The sequence below is a fragment of the Mytilus trossulus genome, chromosome 3, assembly GCF_036588685.1.
Source record: "Mytilus trossulus isolate FHL-02 chromosome 3, PNRI_Mtr1.1.1.hap1, whole genome shotgun sequence".
Classification (NCBI taxonomy): domain Eukaryota; kingdom Metazoa; phylum Mollusca; class Bivalvia; order Mytilida; family Mytilidae; genus Mytilus; species Mytilus trossulus.
Genome location: NC_086375.1, coordinates 46,571,974 through 46,589,343, shown reverse-complemented (window position 1 = coordinate 46,589,343; position 17,370 = coordinate 46,571,974). Strand labels below are relative to the sequence as shown.

Here is a 17,370-nt window from a genome sequence, read left to right as displayed (position 1 = left end):
GATCAAATATCAAATAAGGTCTAAGTCAGATGAATTTTGTCAGATATGCACTTGAGAATCATTATATAAATCAAATATTGTTGTCCTATAACTTAGTACTATATGGTATAACAACATAAAAAAGAAACCTGTTAATTGACTTGTGAATTATGAATATCAAGGTCAGATGAACTATGTCAAACAGACATGTATAATTTACAATCATTCTATAAACCAAATATATTGACCTATTAATTATTGTATATGAGAAGCTTAACTCTGTTAGTCTGGGAAACATGATTTATTTATTATTTGTAATTGACTTTGAACTAGCTTTCAGAAATTGTTAGTACTCTTGGATCATTATTTTCTGTCTTAAGCTTTTTTTGGGGTTAGTTGTTATTGTGCTCTAATATGTCAATTTGATGTGTCAAGCTTTTTTTCAACTGATTGTCACAGTTTGGTCTTATGGTGTGCTGTTTCACCACTGTCCCAGATTAGACGAGGGTTGAGTACTTGCAGTCAAACTTAACTCTGTAACATTCTTTATGTACCTGTACAAAGTCTGGAGACTATATCTGTGGTTGTCATTATTTGCTGCCTTTTAATAATTAATAGTCCTCCTGATCATGTATGAAATATTTGCCATTGGACTATATTTACTATCCAATATAATACCCTAACACAGAATGATTAGGGTAACTGAAAGGTACCTAATAATATATATGATTTTTCCAAAGTTGGACATAGAGCTGCATTTTCAAGTTATCAATCTGTAAATATTTGCAATGTAAAATTGAACATAACAGTCCTTTCAAATGGTAGATAATCTATTATACCCAAAACAAAACATATTTCTCATGAAGTATTTTGACAATTTTCATTGTAAAGTATTTGGCAATCTAATGGAGAAAAAAACTTGTACCAGTCAAAATTAAATAACTACAAAATCGACAAACAAATTGGACATTCAAGTGAAAGTCTCAAAGCTGCAGATTTATTATTGTATTTTTTTTCTTTCTATTTTCAGAATTTATCATAATTATTGTCTATTTTCAAAACAACAAACTCCATTCCAATAAAAAAAAAATTCATTAAATTTATTTTGGTTCCCTGGTTAACCATGTTAAGAGCAGCCGAATCCTGCATTAAGTTTTTAATTTTTATCAAGAAACACCTTTAATACTATGGGGTAGCATATTGCATGAAGATTTCTCTTTACTTGAAGCAAATACTCATAAAATATTAAACAAATTCTAAATCAATGGATCTCAAGTGTTAAAAGACATGTATAAAGACCTTGGAAGGATATCTAAAACAGTTTTATTAATAGTTTTATAAAGAATAGCATAGGATAGCTTGGTCAGAATAAAAAGATAAACAAAAACAAGACAATTCAAACAAAGATCTGATGTCTACCTTAAGGTCCAAGCAATTGAAGCCTTTATTGATAGTAAGCATACAGATGACTAATGTGCCATCCATACATGGAAACAGTTATTACCATGACATTTAACAACAGGCATATCCAAAAGGTGAGAAAAATTTTGTTGATTATATAGGGAATCACTGAGGCCACCCTTAGGTCAGTCAGTGCAGTTGGCCAACCCCTATGAAAAGTTCTTGATCCACCACTGAATCCACTTTTGAAATTTCAGTGATTTGTAAATAATTTTGGACTATTACTGGACTTAGGAGTTAAAGTATCCGTTTTAAAGCAGAAATGCACCTTTACCATATGCTAATACATTACGCTTTGCTTTTTAGCAATACCAATTAATTTCTTTAAACTAACCAACTGCTTAATTTTAATAGCCAATTGTGTGAAAGATGTTAGTCACTTTGAAGCAAAAGCATTGAAATGAAATTGTCAAACCTAAATACACTTATGAATTATATAGGAAAACTTCCAATATTATAAGTTTAAATGTAATTTATTCTTTACAATGATACATTGGTACAAATTTTGTAAACACTTGTATAACAAGAATTATGCCCCACTTTCACTGGACCTAATACTTGGCATCAAAATCAGAAAGATCATACCAAGGGGATCATGCATACCAAGTTTCAAGTTGATTGGACTTCAACTTCATCAAAAACTTTAACCTAAAGTGGGTCAGACGGACAAATGGACCGAAAAACATAATGCCCCTAGTAAGGGCATAAAAATTAAAGTTATTCTATTTTACCGTACTTATTTTTTAAATTTTGTTCAGAGGTAATTGTGATGATTATTACCTGCAATTCTTTAAAGGGATGACAAAATATATTTCCTTAAATATGGAAAGCCATGACCATTTACAAATTTCTGTCAATGTTGCATAAAATATCTCTGTCAATTGGTCACAGACTTTGACAAATTAAAAAAAAAATTAAGTGTCATAACTAGTATCAAATGTTCCTCTCGTAACACCTGTATCATACATTGTATGTTTTAAGCGGCTGTTGATTTATGTGGACCATAGAATATAGGGGCACATCAGAAGTAGACCATAGAACAAAATAAGCACAGCAAATTTTGACCATTGAACAAAGGGCACAAAATATGTGGACCACAGCAAATACAATATGGTGTTTTATTTTAGTCAAAGATATGCATAGAATAAAAAAGAATCAAATTATAGTTCTATAAAGTTTGGGAATTATGGCTGATGACCCCTTACTGGCATCTTACAAGACTTGTTTTTTTGGTAAATAGATAAAATCTAACAAGAATTATAAATATAATCCTTTAAAGATTAATTTATGATTCTGATAAAAGGTTTTGAGAAAGATTTTAGTGTTTGTCTGTACGGGGTCAGGCTGACAAGACCAAGTGTTATTTGTTGTTGTTTCCAGGACATTTTTTTCAGATGAGTCGGTTGTTGGTGGTTGGTGTGTTTTATTTTAGACATTGTACAGTCCAATATTTTTTGTGAGTCTTTTAATGAATTCTATTGTTCAAATTCTAAATTTGTATTTGACACATATGCATTTTTAATTGCCTTACCCTAAACAAGTCCATCAAATTAAGCATGTTCATATCTTTTTTCATGTTTTCATCATGTAATTCATCAAAATACAAATGATATTTGCTATTTTAAGTATTTATCTATATTCACATAAAAGAATTAGAAAAAAAAACCTGACAAATATTTTTACAATTTTTTTTTTTTAAAGACATGAATTAATTTGAAGCAGAAAAGCTAAAATGTTCTTATGATAACAGTTATAAACAGAGTTGTTAAAATTTGTTGCAACTTAAAATGATTATGATTATCTAAGATTGAATTCTCTGTACTGTAAAAACCATAACTCACATAAAATAAAATTGAGAATGAAAATGGGGAATGTATCAAAGAGACAACAACCCAACCATAGAAAAAACAACAGCAGAAGGTCACCAATATGCCTTTGTATTATAATGCAAGTGTTTTGAAAAAAGAAAAAAAAAGAAAGAAAAAAATCAACACATAAAATACAGTTCCAGTAACATTCCATGTAAACAGCTTTTAGATATTACACATATAAATTTAAATGTTATCTATCATATGCCCCCCTGCAGCAGGTGTGACATATTAATATTTGATAAAACCATTTGATAGGAATATTGATCCATGTACATAAACAACATAAAATACGGACATACAGCTGGTAAACAAATGTTAGACAAACAAAAGCTGTCCATGTGGTTTGTCACACTTTCTGTCTGACATATAATATTCCATCATAACATTTAACTTTAAGTGTGACCGGTTTATTTTCTAGGATTACAATTCTACTTCTTGTTTACACATTATTCATAAATAATCAATAATATAAATAAATAACAATTAAATTGCACTGAACATTAAGTGTGACCTGTTGGTTTTTTTGGGTGTTTTTTTTTTTTACCATAGTATTTTTCTAATTCTTGTTTACACAGTATTCATAAATAATCAATATCATTAATAAATAACAATTAAAATTGCATTAAACTTTAAGCGTGACTTGTTGTTTTTATGTGAGTGTGTGTTTTTGCCTCTTTTTTTTTTACCATAATTATCACAATTATTATCCTCAATAAATTCTTGATAAAACAGTTTTCATAAATAATCAAGATCATTATTCAAATAAATAGAATGCATGGCCTACAATTTATTTTTAAAATTTGATTTTAAGTGTGACCTGTAATTTTTTTAACATTATCATCATCCTAATTCTAGTTCACACAGTATTCATAAATAATCAATATCATAAATAAATAACACTTAAAAAATGTATTATTTACAATATATTCTATATATTGAACTTTAAGTGTGACCTGTTTTTATGTGTTTTTTTTGTTGTTATTTTTTACTATAATTATCATCCTAATTCTTGTTAACACAGTGTTCATAAATAATCAATATCATAAATAAATAACAGAATGCATTGTTTACAGCTAGCAGGCTTTTGGATTAATAAAAGAAACTATGGATCGAGGTCATTCTTCAAGTCTGATGGATGGCAAAAATACACTATACAGGTTGCAAAAAATAATTCATAATTCCTTCATTCATTTATCGTTGAATCATTTGTAAAAATGACAAATAGAAAAATAGTGTGGAAGTGCAAAATCTTAAGTTCATTATCTAAAAACTTCATGTTTTCTGTGTGGTTTCTCTTTTCTTTTTTTTTTTTTTTAAAAGACATTTAAAATTTTTGCAAACTTAACACTGCAAACTGCTTTCTTTAAAAAAAAAATGCAAATAAAATTATATCCATTCTCCATTCAATAAAGTAAATATTCTATTTGTTAAGATGGAAAGACTTCATTCACTGTTCAAATTTAGCTGTCTTTTTACTTCTTTACCATTTTATATGCATAAATTTATCTTATATCAAAACCTAGAATGTAAAGTCTAGCTATATCAATTACAGATTCAGCCACACGAAGAACACCATCTTACAGTGGCCTTAACCAATAACTGAACTACATCCATGTTGATGAAGACAGTCCTCCATCATTTTTCTCTATACTTGGAACTGACAATTTAACGAAGAAATGTCCTTACCTGAGCCATCACTGCACATCGCTGGGTAATTAGATAATATGTCTGCAGTGATCATCAACACCTGATCACGTTTGTTTATACAACAGCTGTCCGGGTCCTCAACACCATCTACACCATGTCTAATTACACGACAGGAAAGATTTTCCTTCAATTTATGATTATGTGGGGATCTCCTAATCACGTTCACAGATGCACCATTTACATAAATATGCTGCAGAACAAAGTCAAAATAAAGGTCTCACATATAAAACCATATTTGATATCAAAAATATATCCTTTCATTTCAGAATCTTTGATTATGACGACATCAAAGTATATTTAGAGCATCTCCCCAGAAAGATCACAATTCTTTGCGTCAGACTTGGTATTGATTTTTTTCCCTAGCTTGTCTACCTTCAGTTTGTCTCAGCCAGCTCTCTCAGTCCAGGTACACAGAATACTGTTTGATTGATTTGCCCAAATCTATACCCAGATATCTAAATGATATTGATCATATTCAGCCTTATATAAAACACCTATAAATAGATTTCTCTTAGAACTAAATGCTTAACTGACATTTAATCATTATATTAATTTATGAGGAAATTTTAAATCCAATATTTCTATTTATGCATTCACTGTTTTCTTATAGCTACATTCAGATAAGGGAATGTGTAGTTGGCTGAGGCTCTTATGTAGGTCTTGCGACTGAATATCAGAATATATTAAATTAATCTTTCATTTCATTAATCTTTGACTGATAACTTGTGATGTATCAATAGAAATAGGTGAATACAACTTTTACGATATAAAGCCAATTATACTGGAATATTATTAACCATGGTTATTGTTAAGGTAAACAATCATCAACCAAACAATGTCAAGGTTTTATTATCATTTCAAAACTTAAAATTAATATTGAATGTCCCATTAACATTTATTCACTATTTACATATATTTCCTTTAATAATCAATTTCACTGATTATTAAAATATGGAGATCAGGTATGATTGTCTATGAGACAATGCATCACCAAAGACCAAAGGTTGATAAGGCACTTATAGGCCTTCAACAATGAGAAAAAACTATACTACATAATAAAGTTCAGGTATGATTGTCCGTCATTCAATGATTCACCAAAGACCAAAGAACGAGGGTCTACACAATTATAAGGCACTTATAGGCCTTCACCAATGAGAAAAACCCATATTACATAATAAATTATAAAAGAACCTGTCATGACAATATATGAAACAATTCAGAAGAGAAAAACAACAGTCTGATTCATGATAAAAACAACAAAGGAAAAACAAATAAGCATTTTGAAAATGAAGAATTTATATGAACCAAACTAAACCAAATGACTTAACAAAAACATACATCAATAGTTACAAATACATCAAATCAAACCTGCATAAAAACAATTTGACAAATGAGCCATAAAAACGGGAGTTTTGAATATCTAAGGATCATTAAACATTAAAATCATATTAAAAGTTAACGATTTAAATCTATCAATCTTCTTCAGTCACTACAATTGATGTTGTACAAACAAATTACAATTCATGTCACAAATTTCTTTCTATCTAATCTGTACTTACATTTCTCAAGTGTCTTTCAAGAATGTCATAAGATCTTCATCAAAGGGAACTAAATCTGTCAAAAAGAGAAAGCAGGCATTACATTTTATCAAAAGTTTGATTTTGATCAGATATTCAAAACCTTTTTGATGTTTTTACTACCAATAATTATTTAAATAGATGAGATATTAAAATATAAATTTTTGTATTCCAAGTCAACATATTATCGTATGCATGACAAATTAAACATATCAATTAAATGTGCAACTTTAAAAGATTTTTGGTGATTTCCTACTTCACAAATTTTTATTTGGAATCATTCCAAATATAAGAAATTTTTGGTAAATGGATGATGATGAATGAACCAGAGGCTCAATGAAGCTTCATGAGTGTAAAAATTTTTAAATGGGCCCAGTAAAACCTGCACACAGATCCTTTTGGTGGAGTGATCTAAAAATATGATACAGATAGTACATGAATAACCAAAGGTTTTCATACTGACTAATAAGTAATGAAATAGTCCTAGGTGACCCCTAAATCATGGTAGCTTATAAATACAGTGAATGGAGTAATATAAGTTACAGATTTACTGAGAATGCAAACAGGACAACTTTATTTTTAAATCTAAACTTTTGATATACTTCCTTAAAACTCACCTTTTTACAATTTTTAAAATTTTTATATAATCCAACCTATGTGTTAACAATTTGGTTAAAACATGATGTATATGGATAAATAGTAAGATATTGAACCTTATATATAACACTTTCATGCATCAGGTTTCCCTTATATTATGCAGGACAATTACTTTTAAGTGCAATGACTTGTTTACATACAAATATTTACCTATCCAACTGACAAAAAAAATGACTACCAGTACATATTTGTTTCTGTACTTCATATTGAATTTCATAGACCTGAAAGTTCTACTGCACTTTATAAACTATAAAAAAAAATTATCTAAACAAAACATTAAGATAGTACAGCAATCATTTAATAATTTTAACAACAAATAACAAATAGCAATTTTCAAAGATAAGAATTGATAAATCTATTTATACCAAATTTTGATTATTTATTAAAGATATAATTCCCTATTCAGTTTACATATTTTCCATTAAACACTTAATTCTTCAATATTATGTAAATTTATGTTTTTCATAATTCCTATTATATAAAATTACTTACTTACTAAAATGTTATTTCTCACATTAGATCAAAATAAGGGATATATGATATAGTAGTACCAAGTGTTTAAGTATTGTTTATATGACAGTGTAAGTTACATGAGGTCCAAAATTCATAGAAAGTACACAGACATCACTAAAAAGGATTGTGAGAATTTTAACCAGTGGTAATATAAAGTGGTCTAGTTTATTATGACTTGTTTCACTTAAAGTGCCAAAAGGATAGTTTTACTGTTTTTCCAAAGGGTTTTCACAAGGTAAACAGAATAATGAACGCATTTCCTATTATAAATGAGTCTCATCATACATCATGTTATTTTTCGTCTAACCGGACCTGTCAGTGGCCCTGAGGGTCAGTAGTACAATGGCAGACTTCACTTGTATCTTGGTGAATAGTCCTTTACCCTATATCATGTTATTTTTGCCTATCTGGACCTTGTTAGTGGTACAGTGGTGGTCTTAACTTATATCTTAATGTTAAGACCTTTAGGTAATAATTATGTTGCACTTTTATCCTTGCTGTTCTCACTTGTTGATCTCACATTATGCTGTCATAAGTGGTTTTTATCACTATTTTAAGGACAATTTCAAGGTTGAAAAATGCAAACTAAGGAAAAAGGTCAATAGCGGTCAGTAAAATATAAAGAGCTAAAGCTTCATAGGAACCTGTATAGCTCACCTGGCATGTTTGTATAAAACTGATACCATGCAACAAGATAATTTGTTTTGAATTAAAACTGTCTTTACCAAATCTTGTTTTGTTGATCTTAATTGTTAAATAAAAAAATCTCTTTTAAAGGAAGTCACTATTGAAAGGGATCAATTGACAATTTCAGCCAGTGTGACCTATTTGTAGATATTATTAGGCTGCATATTTTCGCATTTTACAATTTTTCTCTCTGCATCAAAGATGTGCAAAATCAGATAACAAATAGGGCAAAAATCATTGGTCAAGGACAAATATATGTACATAAGGGTTTGACTCAATTGAAGATTTCTGCCATGTTCACTTTTTTGAAGATTTTTTGCTGATTATCTTTTCTTCTTTAAGACCGGACCTTCTAAGAAATTTTTGATAATGATCATTTCCTTGGCAATAACTGTAATTTGGTTTTCTGCTTTTTCAAATTTCCATGGAGCTATACTATAACCTACTGATTATTTAAAATCTATATCAGTTTAGCTTTCACTGCTATAGTTTTTTTAAGATGTAAGCTAAAAGTCTAGTTTTACCCTTTTTGTTCTATTTTTAGCAGTGTCCATGTATGTTGATCAGGATGGATCAAATCATGATCAACATACATGTAATTCATTCAGTGGTTGTTGTTTGTTTATGTGTTACATATTTGTTTTTCGTTCATTTTTTTACATAAATAAGGCCGTTAGTTTTCTCGCTTGAATTGTTTACATTGTCTTATTAGGGCCTTTAATAGCTGACTATATGCAGTATGGGCTTTGCTCATTGATGAAAGCCGTACGGTGACCTGTAATTGTTAATGTTTGTGTCATTTTGGTCTTTTGTGGATAGTTGTCTCATTGGCAATCATACCACATCTTCTTTTTTACAAATCCCCAGATATAATTCAAGGGACATTTAGATAAAGTTTGATAATGTTTGGCCAGATAGTTTCACTCTAAAAGTTAACAACCAAGGGCAGACTACTACAACATATGCCAACTGGTGTCAATATTGCACATAGCCTTTATTCCATTTGAGCTAAACAAAACAAAAGAGTAAATGTTGTTATTTAGGAGCAGCAATCTGGATGTTAGTTGATTAATAGTTTTATCATGTGACTTAATATATAGATCTTTTTGCACCGATTTTTTTTATGTTCAAATTTTCAGTTTATCTTTTAAAGTTTAAAATAAACATAAGACTGAAATACTGAAATAGTTACAAAAAAAATTCATTCAAAGCAATAAACCCCCTAAATTATGTTGACTTACAATTTTGGCCATTTTGATTTATTCCTGAATGACTAAGGCTTTACTTTTATTTCCCTTCTCATGTGCACTGCAGTTTTACAAATTTTCTCAAGTTACATGACAAAGATTAATTAGTCCTTTTTTAATATGATACATGTAATCTAAAATAATTTTAAGTTTTTCCCATATTGACTCACAGAAGTACAATTATATGACAAATACATGAAGAAATTAACATCCTGGATAATTGAAATATGTACTTATGTTAAGCATAAAATTTTTAAATAAACACCTGATACTTTTTTTATTCATATGCTGTACCTCTCTTTGTTCATGTTTGTAGGAAAACCTACTTTAACAAAATAAGAACTAAAGAGGTTTGTCCAAATTCCTGGAATTCATTCCACACCTTGTAAAATTTCAAAGCAAAATTAATCTTTACTATAATCAAGTGTGAAAAAATAAAAATTTGTACATGTATTTTCACACATAAACTTAAGCTTATCAACACTTTGAATCATTATCAATCATGGTAAGTATAAAATGGTCTTTATGATCATTTAATGTTTCTCTCTTTTCATTACTGTTTCAAGACAAAAGCCAAAAACCCTAAAAATATCATCGTCATTATAGGGCAATAACTTTCAATCGTTTCACTTATTTTGCAGATCACTTTTTGCATCTTTATTTTCTGTTCATCTTCAATTATTTCATGAGAATTGCAATAAAATGCTTCACTGAGTGCAGCCTGAGACGACTGCAGCCTGATGCGATCGCAAACCTTGAATAATTGGGACAAGTTTTATATTTCAATGGAGAAATAAACTGCAAAATTTAAGAGTTGAAGGACAATGGACCCCAAGTAACTAAAATAACTCTGAGTGCCCCTAAAGGCAAGCAGAGCTAATTTGAATTTAAGTATTATGAAGACATAGGAGTATATAAAACTGCTGACTGGGTTTTTTATTACATTAAAAACAATTATCACCTGGAGAAAGTGGCTAGGGTGACATCAAACAAATTTATCTACATGAAAACATACTATCAAACCTTACCTTCTGATAAAGAAGTCAGCCCTCCAATTATAATCTGATAATTCATTATGTTATAATGACTTGTGTAAATATTCTGAAAAAGTAAATATTTGATTACTATCAGTAAGTCCATATGTAATATATCTAATTTAAAAAATACATATACATCAGACTAGTGGTAACTGTCTTAGAAGTATAACAAATTTGTTTATCCTTGGGATAATACCAGATTATAATTTAGATAAAATTGTAAATTGGTATTAACAGATCATCTACTTGAAATCATGCCTAGAAGTGGAATATTCACCCATTGAATACCTTTGGAGATATTTGAATATTTTCATCAGGTATTCTTGGGACCAAATACATAAAACAATTTAGAGCATTAAATTAAAAACAGACTTGTGTAGAAAAGCATAAACAACTCAATGTCACATAAGGTATTGTGTGAAGGAGTCCAAACTGAGAAAAGTAGATCTTACACACTGAATAAAGTTGTTCACCTCTATAATGACTTAAGGGCATACGATACAGTTTTGAACCTGTATTTACAAGTTGATGAAAATTTGCAAATAGGCTATTTTTTTACTTGATTAAATCAAATATGTAATAAAAATATACCTTCATGTGCTACTTTTTGAGTAAAATGAGGTCGAAATTTTGTATATTTGCTTAGGGTCAGTGACTCAGAAATGGAGTCAGGCCATAACCGGCAGTACAGATGGATCTTTAAGACAACTTACCACAGCATCATTAAAGGGGCAAAACATACTGCAAGAGTTATCCGGTCAGTGACTCAGAAATGGAGTCAGGCCATAACCGGCAGTAAAAATTAAATCTTTAAGACAAATAAAATCCAAATTAAATATGATTTAAAAAAAAAAAATTAAAAAAAATAATAAAAATTAAACCTTTGAAATAACTTAACATATTTAAAATTAGATAAAATGAATGTAGGGATAAGTTAATTAAACTATTAAAATTATGCTAACTAAACAAGAACGCACAATAACCTTTGGGTTTTTTTTCCAAATTCGCGGCACCCTAAATTATTTTTGTTTCTACTTTTGGTCATTATATAAATTTTTCATGTCATTAAGCCGCAAGTCAAATCTAAGACTTAAAAAATGGTACTTCGCAAGATCTGGTTTGCGCTAATCCAGTTTTAATTAGCGTGGGGCACTGTCTTCCTGCGGATAAGTGTTCCAGTGTACTAGCACTCTAAAGTCCTGCAACTACGGTAGGCTAGCACAAAGCAGTCAAAATTTACATACACCCTTTGGTTTTTTATTTATTTTATTTTATTTCATTTCACTTTTCTTTTTTCTAGTACATACAAAACATCCCACTAAATATTTTTGCAAAACTCACATTCACAAATTTAGGCTTATTGTGGTTTATACATAATATTTGGCATATAAATTCACATACACAATTTGGCATATCAAAATTATCCGCTCTTTACTTGGCTGCTGGTGTACAAGGACAACGTTGCTGCCGTTCACTGCTGTTTGCTTGGCCAAGCTTTCCTCCTGTTCCTACTTCCGGTGGCTCCGTGTTTAATAATTATTTATTTATTTTGTTTTATTTTATTTTTATTTTTATACAAAATTATTTTTTATTATTTTATTATTTACTTAATCTCAAAAATTTTACTTTTTTTATTCATTTATTTATCCAAATTTTTGCTTTTTAAATTTTTGTTTTTATTAAACTTTCTTATTATTCTAAATTATTTAAATTACCACATGGTAAAAATATAAATTATTTAATGCCCAAAAAGGCGCAAGCCAGGGCCGACCGTGCAAGGGCTGTATAGCCAGTCAAGGTCGTTAAAAACTTCCATTTGTGTATATTTGCTCAAAATTCAGATTTGTGGCCGTAATTTCTTTTTTATAAAAAAGACATAACTTTTTTGTTATAAAAGATAAACACAAATTGTTTTTTGTCAAATAATCGGTAATTTCTGTATTTTATAAGTATTCTAAAAAAAATTACAATTTTTTATTCAGAAATAACTCATATTTATCAAATGTTCATGAATTGAGGAAAAAACGTCATTTTTTACTGCATGTTTATCAAAATTAAATCCTCTATTTACGAATCATTTACAGTTTTATAAAATTTGGGTCACATAATCTCCCTGCAAAATGAAACAAATTGCCGTTTTGAAAAATAGGAGTCCATGAACTCGTTTTCAAATTAAATCAGTTAGAATGATAAAAATCAGTCGAAAAATGCATCTTTTCCCGATATGTCACAGTTTGACGTCGCGAAAATAACATTTTACATTAGCATCGTCATTACCTCTCCTGTAACTGTATCGTATGCCCTTAATTAAGGAATTGTCTTAGTACCATTTTCAAGACTTTCAAACAGATAATACATTTAAGGGTCCAAGCTGACAGTTCTGAATAAATTCCTTAAAATTTCAATCTTAATATTTTAAAATATACAAAACAAAGATATGAGTTCTTCTTGGAAGACATATGATGGCAATTGTACCTATTAAATGAGATCACCTTGATGGTAGATTATATGTTGTCTAGACTAGAGTACACAAGAAATGCTGATACCCGGTATATATTATTAATCCCATGCATTGTAAATTGTTTACCAAAGACTTTTAAAATTTAGATATAAGTTTTAGTATGTTATAAGTCAAATGAGAACTGATATGGGCTGTCCAATAATTGAGCAGGATGCATAAATTTGCAGGGGAATTTGACACACCTTTTAATAATTAAGTACCTTTTTCCTTAATGTCAAGTTTGAAAACAAACAAAAAAAGAGGAGTGTACCAGATTTATACTAATTATCAGGGGTGGATTCAGCCATTTCCAAAAGGGCATGGGGTCCAACTACATGTCCCTATTCAAATGAATTGATCCTCCCCAAAAAAAAGGGGGGGTCCATATCAAATCATTGAAAATTAATTTAGTATATAACACCGTTAGACACATATTCATAACACCGTTAGACACATATTCTAGACTTCATACTCCAATAATGATTGAGCCAAATTTGGGTAAAATTTGGCCTAGAAGACTCAGAGGAAAGGATTCTTGTAAAAGTTAACAACGAACAAACAAACAACAGACCCCAAGTGATAATAAAAACTCCCTTGGTCTTTCTGCAAGGTGAGCTAAAAATATATAATTAAGAATCTATTACTGCAATGAACAACCTTGGAAAATGTCAGTGACCTTCTAAAACATATGTCTGTAGTCTAGCTATTAACACTATTAAAATGACTTTTTAATATTTTAATATCACAATGTTTAATATATGTCATAATATATCACCAACTCTCTACAATTCAACAATACACAAGCTGTTGCCAATGTAACTTAATCAAAAGTCTTTATATCTCATAAAGTTTGACTTGTCTGATAATTCTGTATATATAAGCATAATGAAGAATTCAGTTTATAGATTTGTAATTTTTGTTCCTATTTATTGACATGAAAATTTAACAATGAGCATAGCCCATACCATATAGTCAGCTATAAAAGGCCCCTAAATGACAATTGTAAAACAATTCAAATGAGAAAACTAATGGCCTTGTTTGTTAGTGTAATTAGCTATTCATTTGACAAATATTCTTAAAGTGTCCATTCCTTTCAGATAGTTACTACTGTGTAGCATCATCAATGGGTACCTTTCTCGGGTTATGATGTGACATTATAAGCTAGGTTCTACCTTGACTCGATTTATCTTTTAAAATTCAACTACACATTTTCCCACTGCAAACTGATTACTATTATAAACATTTGCATGCAGACTTTTTGATAACTAAATAAAAACAAAATTGATTACAGTAGATATGAAACATTACTTATTATCAAGCCTTCAATGGTTTATTTTTTAATAATTGTGACTTGGATGGAGAGTCGTCTCATTGGCACTCATACCATATCTCTTATATCTTACATGTATGTTCTCTCTATTATATTGTGTAACTGTTCATGGCATATAAAGGAATGGAATGATTCTCTGTGGTACACTGACATCACAGAAACACTACCCGAGATAACAGCTCTTCACTGATGGTACATCATTTAAACATTGTCTCTATGAATATGGTATATGTACCAGAAATGCTTGCATCCAATGTTCATCTGAAACACAAACAGATATATTATCATAATTATGTTCAACACTTGATAATTTGATTAATACTGCACTCGTTCTATTTGAGCAGCCAAAATGCGTTGACTGTATATTTCTAAGTCATATACAGTCACTGACCAGATATCACTTATCCTCATGTATATTCAAATAGAAGTTGCTGAAACTATATTTAATTATTCATATGACCTCTTCAACTTGTTCTTGTTTCCTATGTATACAATGAAGCATGGAACAACTCAAACTTATTTCTTTTACCATTTTTGGAAAAGCATATTTCACTTGTTAAGATTTTTTGTTTGAAACCTAAACATTTTTTAAATCATTATGTTTTATGCTTAATGTTGATATTTTATTCCATACTCAAATGAATTTGTTCACCATCGCTTGTGGATTTCATCAGGTAATGTACTTTTCAAAGTGTTGTATATTTCTCCGCCTGATATGTGGCCTTTTCAAAGGGGGATTTTTCCCAGTATTTAAATCAAATAAATAAAATTTACACATTAAACAACAATGAGGGGGGGTAGGACCTTTATGGGGACTTCGGGATCAGGTGTTTTTAAGCTCGGGATTTCGGGATTGACCCTTTCGGGATCCGGGAATTCTTTTTTCAAATTTCAGGACCCCTCCTACCCTCCCTCAACAATTTAAAATGGTTTTTTTCTAGATAAAAGAATAAAGACAATAATAGTGCATTGACTGGACATATCAACGATATAAGGATTTGGCCCAAAACAGGGAAAAGGCTCGTGAGGGCCTCACATTTCCCAGTTTCTAAGCCTCATTCTTATATCATTGATATGTCAAGTCAATGCACTATTATTGTCTATGCACAATTCATCATAAAATCATTCCTTATTCTCAGAATCTCTTTTACATATTAAATAATCATAAGAATGGCAAATAATCTTGAAAATTTGGTCAAGAATAGGGAAATTTGGCTGACAAAATTTTAACCAAACAATTGGAAATGCATTTGGCACATTTAAAACAAGATTTTTTTTCCAGTAATAATTCCAAGTAGAAAAAGAAATTGTTGGTTACAAAAAGTTTTGAGTCCTATCTTCAAGAGGAAATCTAGATCAAATTCAATTCATATACCAGTGACTTCAATATTTATCAAAAACCTATCAATAAATTGTCAAGCTCTAAAACGCTAAATTAATGTATCTTTAACCTTAAGAAAAAGTTATTCCACAAAGATAATTTAATCTAAATCACACCATGCTTACAGAAGTATAAACATTTATTTCTAAATAAGGATACTAAATTGACCACATCAGGTTAGAATGATAGATAATCAATGTGTTATCAACATTAATGCTGCTATAAATAGAACAGTTTATTCCAGATATAGTCACATAGAATAATGTATTTGCTTAATGTAAATTGCACATGGTAAAATTCTCAAGTTTTCATATCATATATCATGCTACCTGACTTTTGTCACAATGAATTGTTACACTGATCAGGACTATTTCCATGCATATTTATCGTTGAACGTTCTATTTTCATGGAATTTGCAAAAAAAGGTTGATATGTAAAATTGCATTAATGACAAAAAGAGACAGAAAGGATTTATGATTTATGAAGAATATCATATCTATCATGTCAATCAACTCCAAAAGCTAAGATGGATAAAAAATAGTTTATACTCATGATAAAATACATATTTATGTAAATAGTGAGACCCAATGCCAGTTGCTAACCAATTGACTCAGGGGCAGATGATGCCTTTTTCAAAGAGGGGAGGGGTTCCCAACCAAGAATAAGGGGGGTGGGGGTCAACCATACATGTATGTCCCCATTCAAATGCATTGATTGTCCAAAAAAAGTGGGGGTTCCAACCCCCGGAACCCTTCCCCTGGATCCATTTTGAATAATATTGTGTAAAATTTACATCAACCTCTTGTCAATGCATGTACATTAGTTATCTTGGTGCATTGAAGGGTTTACAGAATTTTACATCTGGGTTGAAAATTCTTCATAGAACTAAGGGGCAGACTCTATAGTATACTTAAACCAAAGTGACACACCAGTGTTTTTTACTGGATCATGCAAATATGGCCACCACTATAAAGTGCTTATAACTTTAAATGATTGATAAATCTCTAATGAAATAATATAGATCCATGTTGATATGCTTCTTATCAAAATAGTTAAACTTTATCATTTAATCAAACTTTAAATACTAATTTCAAACTATGATAAGAAAACTTCTAACATGGATTCGAACAAAAATAACCAGAACTTAACACTAATCAAAATTTTAAACAGGCTATTATTTGAACTTAAAATTATTTTTAATTATGGAATTTGCATTTTAACAAATTCCATGTTTATTCTGTACTTTTATGTTCTGTGCACAACACTTTCTAATACATAGAAGATAGGTCATTTTCAATAGGATGTACTGTGCTATGCACAACACTATCTACCACTATCTATACAAAACTCATTGTATGGAAAGTGTTATGAACCGCTAAAAACCTAGTAACACCAAATAAACATGGAATTTATTAAAAATTTT

General features: G+C 29.8%; 1 protein-coding gene across 1 annotated transcript in view; it reads right to left on the bottom strand.

Annotated features, from left to right (window-relative positions):
- The window catches only part of LOC134711634 (ras guanyl-releasing protein 3-like), an 81,865-nt gene extending 67,044 nt beyond the window's left edge, over positions 1-14,821 (bottom strand). The window contains exons 1-4 of the mRNA XM_063572366.1: positions 14,640-14,821; positions 10,728-10,800; positions 6,578-6,632; positions 4,998-5,208 (exon numbers count right to left, since the gene is read on the bottom strand). Coding sequence (XP_063428436.1) covers positions 4,998-5,052 — 55 coding nt within the window. The 5' untranslated portion in view covers positions 5,053-5,208; positions 6,578-6,632; positions 10,728-10,800; positions 14,640-14,821. The remainder of the gene's footprint in view (positions 1-4,997; positions 5,209-6,577; positions 6,633-10,727; positions 10,801-14,639) is intronic.
- Positions 14,822-17,370: the final 2,549 nt, after the last annotated feature.